The sequence below is a fragment of the Aedes aegypti genome, chromosome 1 (assembly GCF_002204515.2).
Source record: "Aedes aegypti strain LVP_AGWG chromosome 1, AaegL5.0 Primary Assembly, whole genome shotgun sequence".
In the NCBI taxonomy this organism is placed as follows: Eukaryota; Metazoa; Arthropoda; class Insecta; order Diptera; family Culicidae; genus Aedes; species Aedes aegypti.
The window spans coordinates 1,273,087-1,292,708 of record NC_035107.1 but is presented as its reverse complement, the minus strand read 5'-3'; the positions used below and the strand labels follow the sequence as shown (position 1 = coordinate 1,292,708).

Sequence of the window (19,622 nt, the reverse complement as noted above, 5' to 3'; positions counted from 1 at the left end):
TTTCAACAAACTATGGATGGTTCGTCACTGTGAGTGTCGACACAAACTCTGATTCATGATTTATTTATGTTTAACATTTTTTTTTTCAGAACACCTCTTATATACCTTTATTTTTGTAATTAAAAAAAACTTTGAATGGTTCGACACTACAAGTGTAGACTTGCGAAAGGTTCACTTTATTCAACAAACTTTGGATGGTTCGCCACTGTAAGTGTCGGCATAAGAATAAGAGTGTTCTATGATGTCCCAACCAATCGAGTTTTTTGTTTCTTTTCAAATGAGTAAAATATAATAACACATGCTTTCGTACTGACAGCTGTAGGAATGTTACATTTAGGTATTTGTTCAACAAACTTTGAATGGTTCGTCACCTCAAGTGTCGGCATAATTTTCCTCTACATAGAAATTGTTCATATCAAATGAAAATATTATATTTACGTATAAGCATGTATATATCTCACAAATCATTGTTTATCATAGTCTAATCGCTTATCAAAGTGAATCCTATGACTTAACGATCCTCCCCATTAACAAACATCCCTCCCAGTAACCTTTGTGGAGATGCAGAGGCAAACACGGTCTCCAAAAAGCAAAGGTTACACACTAACATTCCTTCCTCCAATCCCACCTGACTGCAAGGACGTGGCCGGCGCCGTTATTGACCCTGTATAAATAGAGGCACTGAATTATGCACACTGAAGAAGATTATGGCCAATCCCAGCCGAACTTCTAGTTGATTCTTTGTGCATTTTCACTGACTTCGGTCAATCACGGAATAGCAACCATTGATATGTGTAGTCAGTCTAAGCTAAGCTAAGCTAAGCATGATAAGGTAATAGAAATGTCTTCGTTTATTATTTGTCCTATTGGAATTGTAGAATTTTGAGTCAATATATCGAGAATTACATAAATATTACAATACAGGTTTGTTTTGTGCGACTTTGAAAGTTGATTTGAAGCTTTCGCGCGGATATGAACTGTTAAATATCAATCAGATTATCCAAATTATAGTCAATAATTCGAATGACTAAATTGATTATGTAGAACATATGTTATGTCTAACAATAATTGTATTCGTGTTCCTTCAAGCGTCGGATGCCGTTTGAATTTCATAGGCAAGGATATAGTGGTTTGGTAGAGAATTAGAAAAAGGGTTACGTCGACTACTAAATACTTTAATCTATTTTAAATAGTGGTGAACGCAAACAGGACTTCGATTATTGGAGAATCTGATGAATACATTTCGCGATAGATCATCTTTTAGCTTTTAATTGTCTATCACGTTTAAAATATTAAATGTTCTTTTTAAAGTACGGAGCGCTTATTGATTCTCGGCAGAAGACATAGCTAATTACTTTGTAAACAACAGCTAAAACCATGCTCATTTTAGGAGTGCTTCGTGAAGCCCAAGCAGTACAGTTCTCGCATAACTTCTGATCTCGCCCTAAAAGCCATTGGTAACCATGTGTGTAGCTCGTTGTTTCTGAGCATTTGAATGGATTTTCATGTTATTTAACAACGCTATGGCAAAGAAAGGATCATTATCTACCTGCCCGTTATGTTGGTTTGGATGCTTATTCTTTCTTGTGCTCAGAAACAATGAGCTACACACGTGGCTACCAATGGCTTTTAGGGCGTTATCTCAGAGTATGCGAGAGTTCGGTTTTGCGTCGTCCGATAGATTTGGCCCACGGTTTCGCGCGTGTTTTTTGTTTTCGTCGCTGGAGATTTTTTGTTTTCCTGTTTTGGAGCGTCTTGCTGGGTAGTGCTTCGTGAAGCCCAAGCAGGACGGTTCGGTTTTGCGTCGTCGGATGGATTTTGCTCACGGTTTCGCGCGTGTTTTCGTCTTCGAGGAATTTTTTTTTCTTTTTTGGAGCGTCTTGCTGGGTAGGTATTTGGGAAGGCACAAGCAAGACAATTTGTTGTCGGGACGCCAAGAAGTTTTGCTGTCTGTGTCAGTTTTGTGTTCAGTCGAGGATGGATTACCAACTGGTGAGTTCGTTTCATGCTTGTGATAACACATTTTTTCTTGAAAGCGTAACTTTTAAATAATATTAAAACAAACTTTGTATGGTTCGTCACTATAAGTGTCGGCATTATGCTTTTTTCTTATACAATTTCAATATACATATATTTTTCTCTTTTTGACATTAGGGGTCATGCACAAATTACGTCACGCTCCAAGGGGGGGGGGGGGGGGGGTCGAGCCAAGCGTGACAAGCCTTACAAAATTTTCGAAGGACTCATACAAAAAGTGTGACAAAGGGGGGGAGAGGGGGTCGAAAAAGTTGAAATTTAGCGTGACATAATTTGTGTACCATCCCTTATTAAAAATTATCTTTTGAATTGTTCGACATTGTGAATGTTGACGTATTTTTTAAAACTTATTTCATATCGAGACAAAATGCACAGTAATACTCATATGTAATTTTCAAACAAACTATGTATAGTTCGTCACTACAAGTGTCGGCATTATTCCTGTTTCATATAATTTGAAATATATACATGTAATTTTCAGTTTTCGTCATTAATAAAAACATCTTATGAATTGTTCGACATTATAGATGTTGACGTATTTTCTAAAGCTTCTACCAAAAACTTCTCGAGACAAAAATACAAAACTAGCTTTAAATATAAGTCGTATATTTCCCCCTTGTCCATGGATCGCATCATCGACCAGAGGTGACTCCCAGATCTTTTCCTCCCTCACTAATAAACACCCTTCCCGTGGTGATTGTGGAGATGCAGAGGTATTCTCGGTCTCTAGAAGCAACAATCATTACAACCTAACATTCCTTCCCCATCCCAACTGACTGTAAGGACTTGGCCGGCGCCGTTATTGATCAATAATATTAGATCTGCTAAAATTGCACTTCGAGAGTAAGCGGAAACTCCCATCCCTTATTCATTTGGATCGTAGTGCAATTCTTACCAGTTCCGATCAATCACGGAGTAGCAACCATTGACATGTACAGTCAGTCTATGCTATGCTATGCTATGCTAACAGCTAAAACCATGCTCATTTTATTATTTAAAATAAAGAACTTTTTTAGAGTTTGATAAAAGAGATAAAATCTACATCTTTCGATTTTCATATACAATGATTCGTTGTAATCCTTTTATCAATAAACTTTTTATTTGTGAGTCATTTATTTAATCCTACTAGAAATATAACAAGTTTATGTTTTATTAGAGCTGGTTTACTGCAAAAAAGTGATCGCTTGTCTCGATGCGTGTGAAATTTCTTGGAAATCAAGGAAATGATTTATCTTTAATCGCAGTACGCAGTTGAGCAGAAATGTAATTTGAAATGAAGCTCTTTGTTGGAAATATCATGATCCTTTTGGTCAAGTATTTGTTTACTTTTCTTGAACGTAGCATCGCACTTACCCTTTGAACTTCTTTGAAGTTAACAATAAAGCAATTGTATGATTGTTATGCCTCCTCCAGTAGGTCCGTCCAACTGCATAGGTACTTATTGTTCCGTAATATTTGTTTTACACCTATCTGCCCATGTCTAAAGTCTAATTTGCAACTAAAAAAAATAAATCTCTCGTCGATTACTGGCTGAAATTTTCTACAGCGAATCCCTTCTGGATTTGCCATTATGTTTTCTTTTGCGTACAGAAAAATCGTTTTGAAATCACTCAACAACACTTCTGCCTCAATTTCCCACAAATAAAGATAGGCCAATAGATTACTTTGACGCGGCAAACCGAGCCTAAACATATTGTTTTGCTTTCTAAAATAACAAAAATATTAGATTTGTAATTAAAAAGCAGAAAAAATGCTGTTTTGAGCTTATTTCATTTTACGTGACAACTCTTCACCACCGCAAACGGCGGTGTAAAGTTTCCACTTCAAGTGATTGCTTTTGTCGATCTTCGCCGGGTCCTTTTTATTTATTTATTCTTTAATACATCAACAGGCAATCAACAGCCTCAATGTCGGCAGAAGGTGCGTCGGGGAGTGTCAAAGTCAAATTCTGAGGCAGACCTTTAATAGCTCCGTGCATGCTATGAGCCTATGCATGCTATAAACCGTTTGACTTTTACTGTGCGCCGTGTGTTGGTGCTGTCTCGCTCTCTCTCACGGGCAACTTGAAAACAGAGCGCACAGTAAAAGTCAAACGTTTTATAGCATGCAGAGGCTCATAATTGGTTCGTCTCAACGGTAAGCGGAGCATGAGGTTGTTGTGCAGTACGGGGTGCAACGTTTATGTTGATTTGCTCCAAAATAGTGGGGCAATCAAGTCGACCTTGAAGAGAGTTAGCTATTGTAGAGAGTAGCTAAGACGTCTGTCTTTGGTAGTGGTTAAAAAGGAACTAATTTATTTTCTGATAATTCTTACAGCTATAGATGTCAAGGCTTGCTGAGATACTTCTTCAACACTCCTCCTCAAGCCGCAGAGATTCCCATCATCTGACGACACTCTTCAAACTTCGTCAGCTGCAGTGGTTTGGTAAGGCCATCGGCAACTTGCTCCTCCGTGCCAACGTACGCTAGTTGTACCACACCACGGCTCAGTGCATCCTTGATGATGTGGTGGCGTATATCGATATGCTTCGTGCTAGGATTGTACCCACCATTCTTCGCGATTGCGATGCAGCTTTGGTTGTCGCAACGGATTTCTATGGGATCGTCGTTGTTGTCCAGTAGCGCCGAAAGTCCACGCCACCATGATGCTTCCTGTACAGCGGCTGATACGGACATGTACTCCGCTTCACAGGTAGATAATGCAACCGTGGGTTGCTTCTTGCACATCCACGAAATTGCACCGCCTTGGGCCAAAAACACTGGACAAACAATACTGGAATCAGCATCCAACAGCTTCCTGATACGGAACGTCCTTCATCAGAGCGGATTCATCGTCGTCCTTCGGGCTCGCTTCCTTCGTAAGCTTCTCACTGTAGTTCATCGGTACTTTCACAGGCTTGGATTGATCCGCTTCAGAAACGACTCTACGTACGATTCTTGATCCAAAGCGATGGAGTCGTTTTTCCTCTCGATCCGGATTCCAAGGCAGTGTTGCGCTTGTCCCAGATCCTTCATACGGAAGTAGCTGGATAGCTGTTCCTTCAGCTTCTTCGTCCACATCCGGTCGTTACTGAAGATCATCAGGTCGTCGACGTGTATGGCAACGATCAGAATCTTGCCTCCTCGGAAGCCGATGTACACACACGGGTCGTATTTCGTTGGTGTCAGTCCGAAACGTCGTAGCGCCGCATCTAGTTTGTGGTTCCAAACTCGGCTCGACTGCTTCAAGCCATACAACGCCTTGTTCAGCTTGCACACCATCGTCTTCTTTTTTCCGTCCACGAAGCATGGAGGCTGCTCCATGAATATCTCTTCGTCGAGATCCCCTTGCAGGAAGGCCGCGTCCATCTGGTCTATCGCCAGATCGTGCTTGACCGCTAGTGCGAGAAGGTATCGCAGCGAACTGTAGCGAACGACGGGAGCATACGTTTCATCGTAATCTGACTTGATGAGCTTGTGGAGCAAGCCGATTTGCCGAGACAGCCCCTTGTCTTCGAACGCCGTTTCCAATTTTTCCCACGCCGCACGCGCCGATTCGGCGTCTTCGATGTGGACGTAGATTGCCGGGACTAGGAGCAGGATCAACTTCAATCGGGCTTGAAGGTCCTTTTTCTCTTCAACCGCTTCAAATGTTCCGTCTTCATTTTTCTTGGGCTTCACGGCTTCCCAAAGTCCTTCCAGCTGAAGAAAAATTTTCGCTGCGAACTTCCATGACGACCAATTTTCTCGTCCAGCCAATCGCTCGATTGGTGGGAGGCTTGAAGATCCGCCGGAACTTGAAGTTGGAGTCGATGGCATTTTCTAATGCGACAGGCCCATAACCTGTAGAGAGTAGCTAAGACGTCTGTCTTTGGTAGTGGTTAAAAAGGAACTAATTTATTTTCTGATAATTCTTACAGCTATAGATGTCAAGGCTTGCTGAGATACTTCTTCAACAGCTATAAACAAAGCTCTGGCAGTATTGCGTCTAACGTGCAAGGGTTCAAGATCGATCAATCGGCAACGGATCTCGTAGCTGGGGAGGCGGAAAGGGTCTCTCCACGGTAGTCTACGGCGGGCGAAGCGTAAGAATCGCCGTTGCACAGACTCAATACGCTCGACTCCATTGGAGTAGTTTGGACTCCAAACCTCCGGGCAGTATTCTAGAATAGAACGTGACAAGGAACAGTACAGTGATTTAAGACAATACACATCAGTAAAGTTTTTAGCTATCCTAAAAATGCATCCTAGAACACGTGACGCTTTACCAACCACGTAAAACACATGTTGATTAAAAGTTAAGGTCGTGTCTAAGACCACTTCCAAATCCTTCACGTGGTCGACACGTTCGATTTCAGCACCCATGAGCTGATAACTGAAATGGATTGGACTTCTCTTTCTGGAAAAAGTGATCACAGAGCACTTCGTGGGATTAACAATCATGCGATTGATAGTACACCAATCTGCAAAACTAGAGAGTTGTTGTTGGAGAAGTCGCAATCCTCGATTGAGTGGATTTCAAGAAAGCGTGCCATTCGTAATAGCTCGTGTTCATGAGCGCGATCACTTGCGATGAACTTCTCCACATTTTCTCGCTTAGGTGATATTCGTAATACCCAAGAAACATTTGCTTATTTTATAATCATTTATTAAGCAATTTTTCACAACTACATACTGAATAGTTGCTTCATTATATTAATTTGCAGCTGCTACGCACACATTGTTCAAGCAAATCTGGCGAAATTATTAGGCTACTTATCATTTAGTGATTGTAATCATATATTGTAATGATGTTTATTCAGGTTTCACTCAGCCTAATAAGGACTGTTGATTTAACAACGCTAATTTAACAAACAACATTATTGCAGTTTAATTCAGCACAATGTTTAACAACATTTTAATTATTTCCATGTGAAACCTTTGTTCAGGCGTTGTTCGCACAAATTTGGAGAAGTTATAAAGCGTGTCGTTGTATATTGACTTTATTCTACAACTTCAAAATCGCTTTATGAGCATTTATCTCAGCTTTTATTCAACTGCCACAAAATTGATTGAAAACAAATAAATGACTAAAAATCGCTAACACCGTATATATCAAATGCAGCGTACACTTTTACCATGAATTAATAACCACTTTGAATAATTACCCGGATACTGGATTCAAACTCGAGACCTTCCCATCGTCAGCGGTATACCTTGCCATCTGCGCCATCCTTGAATTCATATATCAGCCTTCCAGTGCCCAATATAAACCTCTTGTAGCTGATTATTGATCATGCTTGAACTTCTATTCAACAATAACTAATCATCACGTGCTATGCTGATCAACAACTGAATAAGCACATTTCTTCTGCTGCTGTTCAGTACTGATGCGAGCTGAACTCAGTCGGCTATTTATAGCGCACAGTGAGAAAATTTATTTCAATGCTGGTCAAAAATAAAGTTTATTCACAAAGTAAAAGTCTGAAATGATTAATCGAATTTCATAAATAGTTTTGATTTGTTAAAATTTTAATTGAATTCTTCATCTAACTATACTAAAATTCATTAATTAAATGTATAATATTTCTACTAGGTTAATATTTTCATTATTTTTCGTGCTTTTTCCATCTATTAAACATTATACAAATATAAAATATATTTTAATCAATAATCCTATGTCAGAAGACTGATTCAAAATATTTTCTAAACATAATTGAATATTGTATTGGGAAAGCATCAGTTATTATTGTATATATATAGGAGAAGGTTCGACCGTGATTGTTTTAATTTATTATTGTTTTATGGCTATATCGGTCATGTGTTGGTAGCAAAGCTCAAAGCTTTGAGCCAACCGTTTTCCAGTAGAGAAGCTAGGAAAAATACAGGACGCTTCGATGCTTACTGACTTTAAAATGGCTTGCTCAATTTTCACCACCTAATTAAATTTCAATCTTGTCGCTCCCTTGCGACGTTTATGCACCTATTCGTTTCCATCATTTGCTTCTATAGACTCCCTTTACCTTTGAGTCGCATGACCGATATAGCCATAAAACAATAATAAGTTATTATTGTATCCAACATGTTTTTATATATTAGTAAGTTAGTGGCGAATTCGCCAAGGGCGAAAAGCCACTCAAATAAAGATAAATAATAATAATATTAGTAAGTTGAACATTGCAATACATTAAGAATACAACGCAATTTTTAGATATTTTGTCCATTTTTCAAAAATTTGGCTATGGTGTGCCTCTTTTGTAAGGCTTCTTTGTTGCTGAACAATGTGTTTAGTAATCGTTATTTTGGACTTCTTTGGATGACCTGCTCGGATGATATATCTATGTTGTATTAGGATTTTATAAAATACCTATTCAGCTTTTAATCATGTTCATGTTAAACATGGAAACAGCTGAAGTGCGAAGCAACCAAAACGTTAGTTCGTCTCCTGTACATCTGTTTACACAATTATATTTGTTTGGTGGAATATTGGCTCTTTAATAGAAGGAAAAATGACTTGTTCAACTCATTAGTAAAACAATCTTGACAAGTCGGCAGAGATTCTTTGGAGAAGTTTAATAAGTGTTGATTCTACTATTATTCTTTCCAATGAACAATGTTGAACATTGATTTTAATTTGGATCTAAATACCATCTTCCCAGCTCTTTGTAGGGCATTTTTTCAGCTATCACCATTATTCGACAATAATTAACTATGTATGTTTATTTGTGACACTTGACTGTAAGTTGGGTAACCACTTTCATGTAACTATTGTTAAATTATTATTTATACTTCGATTATCAGTAAAAATGTTATGATTAGTAACTTTTTCCGATATCAATAACGTCGCAGATGATGATCACTACATTTGGAAAATTTAAATTTTGATATTTTTAATCCAATGTGATTCTAACTTTACCCTCGTTGATCCATTACGTCGCCATTACGTCCATTACGTTAATCCATCCATCGCATACACGTCTTGGATTTGATTTGAAAACCATTTGAAACATTTGAAAATAACATAAAAAGACATAATATGTTTTGCTTGAATAAGAGTATACTCACATACTGTTATTCACTTTGTTTATTGTTTATAAGTTTTACTAATCATGCTGGTCAACATTTTAAGTATTAGACACTGAAACTTTTGTACGATTTGTTGTTAACCAAATGTTCAATATTCTACTAAAATGATGGCTACAACCTAAAGAAGCTTTTAATCAGTCAATTGTTAAACTTCTTATGTGTTGTAGAACAAAAGCTACTATATTTGCAGTTTCGGAGGTTTATTCAGCTCTTATTCAAAACACAAACTGCAAGTGGAATAACAGCTTTTTTATAAGCGGAAATTAATTTTATTCAATTAATGATTCAACTAAAATTTTGTTCAGCAATGGTTGCTGCTATGCAGCTTGTATTAAACACGTAAGTATCTTAAAAGCTACCAATTGTTCCTTGGGTAGGAAAGTGATCATTTCTCCGTTTTGTCACCGTGAGCGGTATTCGTGATAGGGCCCATTCGTGATAGATACCGTAAAACGGGGTATCTTTGATAATGCGGGTAACTTTGATAGTGCGTAACCCACCACATACTGAACGAAATATCATTATTTCTGTTAATCGGTTACGCAAAACGAATGCAAAACTGAAGAATATTAGTATGACACTTCATGTAAGAGCTATTTTCATTTGAATCGAGAACATTTGAGGCTTTTTTACAGATTTTAAAAATTGACACAATTTTAGCATTTTCGAAACGCTTACAAACAATCTGTTCTACGATCACTATTTGATGTAGTTTTGAATAGTTGGCCACTTATCTTTGACAGCCTAGTTATCATAGAACTTGAATACGGTCTCAAATCTCTTAGCGAAAAGCATTTTCACAAACTGGGACCATTTTTGTAATCTAAGTCAGAAATTTCCATATAACGTTAAACGCCTAGAAGTATGCAATGTCCTACAAATGTCCGTAATTCATTCAATTTTGTTCGATTCATACTCCATTATCAAAGTTACCCCAAAACAAAAAACCGACTTTCGATTATATGAAAAATTATATATCCATTCAGAATAAATCTTTTGGTAATCTATCAACTGCAATCGATAGCTAGGATGCCAGTACTTGTTTTAAAAATATAAATTATAATTCTTTGAAACAGCATGCATAAATATTCAGGTTTTCTTCGAAAAAACTATCAAAGTTACCCCGTTTTACGGTACCCATATAACAAAAAAATTGTAAAATAGTGATCAATTCGCCCCTGTTTACGATACCAAGAATAGGAACCCTCCTATGAACACAATTGAAAACCGGGAACATTTTGTAAATTAGACCGAAATTTGTTCGAACGGCTGACGATAACTGGCGAGGAATTGAGCGAGAGTTTGCAGAGTCCCTAGCTGAAAAGCTAACCACCGCACGAAGGTCATCCGAAGATCAACATGAGAAGGGTATCACAGGTGTGAGCGGCTCGTCAAGAAACCCGGAAGAAGCAGGAGTATTCTTTCGTCAGAACGGGCTCGGCGACATCTAATTCGTGGATCATCGATTCAGGCGCGACGTTTCCTGGAGCTCGAAGACAGTTGCAAGCAGGAGGTAATTTTGGCCGATGGCACTATGATGAAGGCGGAAGGGATCGGTTTGTGCCAGGAAACAGTACTTTCCCCGGAGGGTGAGCCATCAAAAGTAACCCTTAAAGATGAGCTGATGGTACCGGAATTCGTATCGCACCTGGTGTCGGTAAAGAAATTGGTTTCATTTAGAGCCACGGTTGCTTTCCACATCAACGAACGCCATATACTGAAGGACAAAAAGGTGATTGCAGGATCGACCGTGTCCGGAGGACTGTACTGTACTCATGTCATCGTGACTACGAAGGCATCCGTGAGCTCGTATCCAAGAGCATGGCAACTAGAACCAAGATGGAAGATTGCGGCTGTCGGGCTGTTTGTGAATGCTACCTTGAAGGTCTTCCATTCCCGAAGAAGTCGGACCGTGATTCCAACCAACCAAGTTCACAAGCATCGGATTGCTTTGCGGTCTACGACAATGTTGTTCATCATTAACCCCTCTACCGGCAGCTTCATTTTTTACCGCAAAATTCAAATTCAAATCGTTATAACGGTTTTGTTTTTCAATATTTTTGCACCATTTTTTCACAAGCTCTCAAAAAACTCTTCTAGTTTTAGGATCTGTGCCGATATTGATCATTGGCCATCTGGTTTTGTAGATATTCCAAAATTCCTTGGGGGACCGACCCGTAACTAGAACCCCCCGTTAATTTCTCAGGCTACAGAATTTTAATCGTATTTTGATATTCACTCTTCGGAACAATACATTAATGAGAGTTTGTTGTGAAAAAGTGAAGCAATTTGGTGCAGCCGTCTTTAGGTAATGGCCATTTAGGTTTCTGGAACCACGCTGGCCAAATAGAGATCTTAAAAACTTCAAAAAACATCATATCGTAATTTTCAGATATCTCCAAGAATACTGAACCGATTTGTATGATTTTTTCAGAGAAGCTCCTTATTACCTTGCATTATATAGCCCACATTTTATTTTTTTGATAAATTGATCAAAAACAAAATGGCCGCCAGAGACATTTTGTATGGAAAATGTCGGTCCCCCAAGGAACACCGGAATATCATTAAAACCAGATGACCAATTATTAATATCGACACGGATTTCGAAACTAGAAGAGTTTTTTGAGAACTTGTGAAAAAATGGTGCAAAAATATTGAAAATCAAAAAAGTTATAACGATTTGAATTTGAATTTTGCGGTAAAAAATGAAGCTGCCGGTAGAGGGGTTAAAATGCCTATCGAGATCTGTGTTCAGAATTTTTATAGAGGACCATGGGCGATTTTTCTTTGCAAGAGTGAGTTTTCCTATACTTTGAACGGCTGGCGCTAAAATTTAGTTTCACCGATCGAGCTGAAATTTTGCAGTTGTTATGGGACATACATGCAATCTAATAAGTAGACTGGAGCGAAAATCCTATTTTTCCATATAACCGTGTCCCTGGCTATTGTACAATTGCAAATCAGTAGCCAAACAAAGCCAATCACAGTCAGCGAAGCCAGTGACACTCACGCCCATCGCTGCTGTAGGCAAAAAGCCTTGAAAATTGCAAAACACCCGGAACCCAAAATTACTGTAGAAAAATGTTCTATTTCCGCATTTAGAGCCTTCAATGACACTAACGATTTAGAAAATTCATTCATCCAACATAGGCTACTTGATGAGATTCACGTTTTTGAACTACTGTACTGGAAAGAGCCACGTGATTTTCGCGAAATTCAAGCCTACTACTATCACCATTCCCAGCACTGCTCAAATCATCAGATTCTGAAAAATCAGACAAATCCTTTCCATAAATTCTAATTTCAAGAACCTTCATTTTCAGGGTCCGTGGAATGTAGAACTTGAAACAAAAAAGTTGTGAAACACTGCTTCAATTGCTATATTAACGGAATTTATATCACTTTGGGTCCGAACAGTGGGGACTGCTTCACAAACTCATCCAGCTTCGTTTTGAACAGTTCCGATGTTACCGGAGTCCCGATAGTCCAGAGCGGATTCCTCACCACGTACTCAACCCATATCTAAAATAATCAGACGGTTAAGATTCATAACCGATAACTTTTTATAAGGAGGACTCACCTTACTGTACAGCTGGAGCAGGAACTCCTTGATCCCGCTGGCTGTCGTGTCCGTATTGAGTACGAACTTCAACCCGGACGCCACCTCTACAAAGTGCAGTGCATACTTGTTGGTTTTGTAGTACAGGAAGCCCTCCTTCGGGTCGATGGGCGAAATTTTGTTAACGAAGGATTTCAGCGAGAACAGCATTCCGTACATCAGCTTGGCTTCCTGTTTCCAATCATGATAAGAGATAAGTGATCTGATAGATGGTTGTGTGCCACAACACGATACTCACCTCATCTTTCGTTATTCCAGATTGTTTCAGCCGGTTCCATTCGCCATAGTAGAGAAGCGTTCCGTATTTGTCGAAAATGTATAAATTATAGATCATGATGATTTAAAAATTGAATTTCACTATTTTTATAATGGATTTTGTTTGCCTCAAAACAAAATCATCCAGATCCTCGATGGACAATCATCCAGAAATTTTGCATCAAAACACACGCAAGCAGTTTGAAATAATGTCGCGTAACATCATTTCAGAAACATCCCGTGTGCACGGTTAGATCTTTCAACACAAAATTGAGTTGATGATTGTCAATCCAGATTTTGACAGCAAGAAAATAAAGTTAAAGTTAAAAATTATCAAAACGGATGTTTTCTAGGTAAGTAGAAATTTCATTTTATTATATTGTTTAAACAAAATCATACAAAGAGCACTATTTCCTGTTTCAGTTAACGGTAATAGGAATATTTGCTGACTGAGGTGCTGGCTCCAAAATATCATGGTCCAGCCGTTGGCATTCAAGGCAACCTCTTCCCAACTCGAAAATTCCAACCAGCAACTAACTAAAAAAAACCCACGGATGGTCTCAAGATGCACCTTCTGCTACTAAATTCGAACGGACCTTTGCAACCGGAAGATGTCTCATCATGTGCAACACGACTTGTGTCCATCTAATCGGAAGAAGCCACTCTGGATGATTGTGTTGTGTTTACATTGTTTAATTTCAACAGCACATGTTTGGCTGTGCTTAAAATAAACTTGTTTATATTGTGATATTAAAATAACTTGTTTTTATTTATGATTGGAATTCACTGTTATAATTATTGAGTTTGTCAAAAAGAGAAAAATAGTACACTGAAAAAAATCTACAAGCTCGATCAATGTGTTTCACACGTGAATTTTCACTAATTGTAAAACACATCAATCGATGGTGTAAAACCAGTCGCTATCGGCAATCCGAATTCAAATGTAAAACACGTTAATTTACGAATTTCCGAAAAGTGTTCTGCAGAATTTATTAGCGATTTCTTGATTGCCTGATACCAGGCACCCATTACGGGCGCACGGTTTCACCAAAAATGACATTCCATTAAACATGTCACGCGTGGATGGCAAATGTAAGTCCTTGTCATGTTAGGCAAACGAGTTCTACTAGTGATTGATATTGCAATTGCAAAACACGATCAAATCATATGTAAAAGGCTTTGCTTTCGAACCAAAGTCAAACCTTAACAGAATTACAAGTTTTACACGTTATTTCATCTTGCCATTTGACACAACAGATCCACGTTGAAAAGAATGTGGATCGAACGTGTGGATTATTTTCAGTGTACTCATATATGAGTATTATTCCTATATTTCTTAAGAATTCTCTTGATCAAATACCCATAAATGGGTTTTGTAAGTTTACCAATTTATGAGTAGAACCTTGTTTACCCATAAAATGAGTGTGTGCACTTTTCAGCGATTATGGGTGAACTTTACCCATATTTGGGTAGACTGATCTTAGCGTATACACTGAAATGAATTTTATTGTAAAAACTACTGAATCCATGGTAAAATTAAGAAATGCACCAACGATTTTCAACCGACTACATTAATCTGTTAACTCTACCATAACATAGTCAACAAGAAAATATATTCAGTTTATTTAACCAGAGTTGTAGTATTTATGACTAGAAATATTCTAGATTTGACAAGTTTGGCATTGTACTTTTCACCATACTGCGTTGTACGGTGGGTGTCACGGATTGAAATAAAATGCTTTGTAGTCGAGGCTACTATGGGCATAGTCACAATTACTACACTGCTCAGTGATTTTTACCAGATTATAGTAAACTTAACAGAATTTTGTAGTCGGTTGAAAATCGTTGGTGCTGTTCTTAATTCTACTATGGATTCGGTAGATTATACAACAAAATTTGTTTGCGTGTACGATACCCTGTCAGTTTACATTTTTACAAACTATATCTCAGGTCAAGGAAACGAACGAAGTAAAGTAGGAAAACTCGACTCACTGTGCCCCCTGTCACCTAAAATTGTGCCGATTTGTGCCGACTGTGCCGAAGTGAGCGACCTTGACGTATGTCATACTATGCTAGTTGCACTGCAATATCTGGCAACTCTGTTCGTTCCATGGCAGATTGTTTTTGTTTATTGTGCATCCCGATAAAATTCAGAAAAAGAACTTCGCTCAATTTCCTCTTCCTTCAACGAACTTAAGGTAACACACGATAGACTCATCGTGACATCCATGAACAATCTATGTTCAAACTATCGTTGAAAAGAAAATATTTCTGTTTTATATCATATCGATCATTCGGTGATCTATCCGGATCATATGCTTGCTAACAACAGGCATGTTGATACACTTTCAGTTCATCTATGTCCGGTAGAACCGATATCACATCCCCAAAACTACAAAATTGATCACCATTTATGGATAGCAAACAGTTGCACCTTAAGCACCGCCAACACATTTTCAATCGGAAGGATTTTGGCGCGCTCGAACTGACAAATCATCCGTTGTGGTGAAACTTCTTCCGTCGACGTGATGTTGGACAGTTTTCTAAAACAGTCGAGATAAAAGCCGAGCCGGCAGAGCAATGACAGTTAGTTCGTTAAAAACTTCGCTTCGGAAGTCCAACCGGCGAACTCCAGATTGGTGCTGCGAAGTCAATATACTGCTTCGCGACTAAAAATGGGTCAACCAACGTGCGAAGTTTGTTTTTTGACCAACTTCGCCGCGTCGCAACTCGATTCTCAATAGTGCGCATAATGCACACGGCGAAGGGCATAGATGCGCACTATAGCGAAGTGACTCGCGACGCGGCAAAGTTGGTCAAAAATCGAATTCGCACGTTGGTTCACCCATTTTTAGTCGCGAAGCAGTATATTTTCAAACACCGATTGAGCGAATTTGATTGAACAGCATCAAATCTAAAGTTTTTGATTGACGGAGGCCGCTATCAAGATTACTGATCATATTTTTGTACTTCAACAGAAAAGTAATCGACTATCACGATGCATGGGAAATTTTTTGCAAGAAATGCTCAAGAAAAGCATTTTTCTTTGATCACAGTACGCAGTTGAAAAGAAATGTCAATTTAAATGGAGCTCACTGTGCCCGGATAAAAAAATCAATCGACGTTTGAGCGGTGCCAAATTCACTCATTGCCATGGCCACATATATAACACGGCACCGCTCAAACGTCAAATAGTGAACTCATGCATCGGTCCATACAAAAACAATATAACGTATTGGAATAGTACCATTCAATATATTGGAAATACAATACAGTATATTGTAAAATGACAATACAATTACAGTACAATATATTGTTTTGAACGGATCACTGTATGGTATATGAGATTTTTGCAATATAATGTATGGGTGGTTAAGTATCGTAACAATACAAATATATATATTTTCTCATACATACATTTTGAAAATACAATACGATATATTGTTCGCGTATTAGCAATTTGTGTATTGTTGTACAATACAAAAACAATTCAACGAGCTGTATTTCAATTAGTGGTGAAAAGTATAGAATTTGTATTTTGTATGGATTATCCCCCAACTTACCGGATATTCGTGCCAAAAGTAGCCAAATAATTTTAACTTTAATAGAAGTAAAGATATTTATCTTGTTTGCATTCGTCGTTACAGCTAATGTCAAGTGACTTCTACAAAACTACTTATTTTTACTTTTTGAATATTTTTCACCCAACATTTCTTGCTTTCTGAACTTGTTTTGTTTACTTCTTTCAGCAAAGGTACATAGGAAAAAAGCAACAGTTGTTTTACGCGAAAATAGGAATTTGACCAAAATTGTAAGGTATAAAACCAATTAAAAACAATACAGTGTTCTGTTACAATATATTATATTGTTTTTGAATTGTATATCCAAACAAGAATAATGTTGCTTCGACATTCAATTACAATACGCTGTATTGTATCCAATACGTTATATTGTACATTGATGGTTTATTCCATTCACTGAATGATACGTTTTTATCCGGGTGGAGAATTTCTTAACCATTTCTTGCGTAGAAATTTTTACTTTAAGGTGATTATAGAACGAAGCCACACCTCAAATTTTCAAGAGCACAAGACTTGAGAACCAAACAGCGCTTCACGTTAAAAATCTATCCCATTAGTCGCCACCAGCAAGCAAGCAAGTTGATTGGTTTTCAACGCGAACTGTTGTCAGATACTTTCGTCTTGTGCACTTGAAAATTCAAAGTTTGGCTTCGTTTTATAATCACCTTTAGCTTCAAGTAAAATTATGCCTTCAATTAATAATACATTCATATAAAGTCCAGTGGCAAAGAAATCGTGCAAATAATGATCGTAGATTTCGATGCCCAACAGGGCACTAAGGATCCGATGGATGATAGAGTAGTTTGCAATATTATTTCCGAATTGTAGTGGGTCACCGTGATCATGAAAATGCAAGGTCATTTTACAGTGAGTTTGTTGTGCAGCTGGTACCGGGTACCCCCGTTGGTTTGACCACATTTAATCTGAACACTTTTAATCTGTACCCCGCTAATTTGCACATCGTTCAATTTAAAAATGGTTCAAACCTCATTTAGCTCATGGAACGGAGTGAAGTGAGATGAAACGCTGTGGAATGGAACGCAGAATCAAAACAAAACAGTGAAAGAGGTAACCAGAAACACGTTTATAGGGTGACTAGATGTTCAAATTAAAAATGAACCCCGATGGTTTGCATGAGATACCATTCAAATTAGCGGGAGTGCACGGTAATGTTTTTATGATAAGACAATGGTGAGTCTCTTTCTCCTCCTGCAGAGAAACTGGAATGACTCAAATTCCCCTTCCATATTTCCAATGCATTCTCAACGAATCAAAAGGACAACTTGTACACCCCGATCAGCAAGGCGCACTTCTTCCGACTATTGAACGGAATGCACGCAAAACCGGATGCAGTTTCAAGCTGGGCGAATCCGCGGGTGTTCGATCGGAGGCAGAGATTTTGAAACTTGTTCTTCTTCAGAAGTTGGTCACAATCAAATCCGCCAAGATGTTGGGATGGACTAATGAATACTCTGAAATTTGTAACGCCGTTTGGACCGTCGTTGATCACGATGTTTTTGATTCCCATCATGGATACGTTTGTGCGGTTTGTGCTCCCTCAAAAATGGTTGACCAGAGGAACTAAACACATTTAGTACCTGTAAACTAAGTTGAGAACTCGATATCGGCATTTGGGTAACGGCTTCATCAAAAAGTAGAATTTCAGGTACGGAGAAGCGCAGCTTTTTGTCTGTTATGAAAGTTTCAAACCGCTAGGCAGCGATGCATTCTTGCGTCCTGAGGTGAAAAAATGCTGACAAACTTGCATCTTGTCACATTTATTAACCAAAGGGATCGTTCAAATATTACGTAACGCAACAGGGGGAGGGAGGGGGTCTAGCATAGTGTTACGGTCCATACAAAAATTAAAATTTCTCCATACAAAAGCTGTTACGTTGGAGAGAGAGGGGGTCTAAAATTGGCAAATTTTGCGTTACGTAATATTTGAATGAACCCAAAGAGGATCGATGAAGAGAAATCGATCATGCGACTTACGCTCTTATTCTAGCACACGCTTGATTTTGGTGTGACAAAATTATTTAAGTGTGAGTCTATTAGAGGGCAAAATCCTCAATATTTCATAACGCTAAAATTGGTTATTTTCGACACCCACCCACCCCATTGTGACGCTTTTTGTGATGATATTTTTCTGTTTTTGTACGAACCGTAACATCGCAAGGATAGGGTTCATTCAAATAGTACGTAACGCAAAATTTACCAATTTTAGACCCCCTCCCTCCCCCACGTAACAGCTTTTGAATGGAAAATTTAAATTTTTTGTATGGACCGTAACACTATGCTAGACCCCCTCCCTCCCCCTGTTGCGTTACGTAATATTTGAACGATCCCATACCCACCCACAGTGTTGTTCAGACTCATTTCCCCGAAAATAACATTTTCCGAACTACGAAGCCACGAACTACTACAACCATGCTCTATCCGCCTAAGATTGAAAAGCAGATGGTTAAGCTTGAGTACTGCACACAAAATCGATCAATTTTGATCCCAGAGAGCCACAATAATTGTGGAATTATTCAAGTTTCGGTGAAATGAAATGAGTGAGTGCGAATCATTTCACCGAAACTTGAATTGCGGCCCACCGAGATCGAAACTGTCGGATCCCATGTGCAACACTCAAGCCCAACCACCTCCCCCTCCATCTCAGGAATACAACGCACAGGTCTAACAGTTCATGGCTTCACAATTCGAATTTCGGGGAAATGAGTTTGGTCAACACTGCCCACCCACCCCCTCCAGCGTTATGAAATTTGTGAATGGGCCCTTTATGTATCAGTAAGGTATTATTGATGTCGGGATTGATGTCTCTTATCCAAAAAAATCATGTTTTGTCAGTTCCAACAGAATCAAAACAAAGACAATGGACGCCATGTTGAATCAATGTTGGGTAGTTAATTATTGGCTCACATCACCCCTCTGATTTTGTTGCCAAAATCGGGGGGTGCCAAAAATGGAGCTTACCAAAATGGAGCATGCCAAAAACGGAATACCACTGTACAACCTTTCGCACGCTGAATGAAATAGATTTCCTGGCATCCCTGCTTGTGAGGAGTCGACATTCGATCCGA

The 19,622-nt window shown here is 38.6% G+C and overlaps 2 protein-coding genes and 1 long non-coding RNA gene across 3 annotated transcripts in view; 1 reads left to right on the top strand and 2 right to left on the bottom strand.

Moving 5' to 3' along the window:
- The window catches only part of LOC5574744 (protein shifted), a 63,527-nt gene extending 59,617 nt beyond the window's left edge, over window positions 1-3,910 (bottom strand). The window contains exon 1 of the mRNA XM_021838774.1: window positions 3,391-3,910. The gene's annotated coding sequence lies outside the window, so the exon portion shown is untranslated. The remainder of the gene's footprint in view (window positions 1-3,390) is intronic.
- Window positions 3,911-12,437: 8,527 nt separating this feature from the next.
- On the bottom strand, window positions 12,438-13,140 carry LOC5577736 (trafficking protein particle complex subunit 1). The gene is made up of 3 exons (XM_001663460.2): window positions 12,939-13,140; window positions 12,662-12,871; window positions 12,438-12,603 (listed from the first exon to the last, which is right to left on the bottom strand). The coding sequence occupies exons 1-3, from the start codon at window positions 13,032-13,034 to the stop codon at window positions 12,475-12,477; spliced, it is 435 nt and encodes a 144-aa protein (XP_001663510.1). The 5' UTR covers window positions 13,035-13,140; the 3' UTR covers window positions 12,438-12,474.
- A 93-nt stretch (window positions 13,141-13,233) lies between these two features.
- Window positions 13,234-13,711, top strand: LOC110674717. The gene is made up of 2 exons (XR_002499124.1): window positions 13,234-13,308; window positions 13,379-13,711. It is a non-coding gene; the product is annotated as an uncharacterized LOC110674717 (long non-coding RNA).
- The last annotated feature ends 5,911 nt before the right edge of the window (window positions 13,712-19,622 follow it).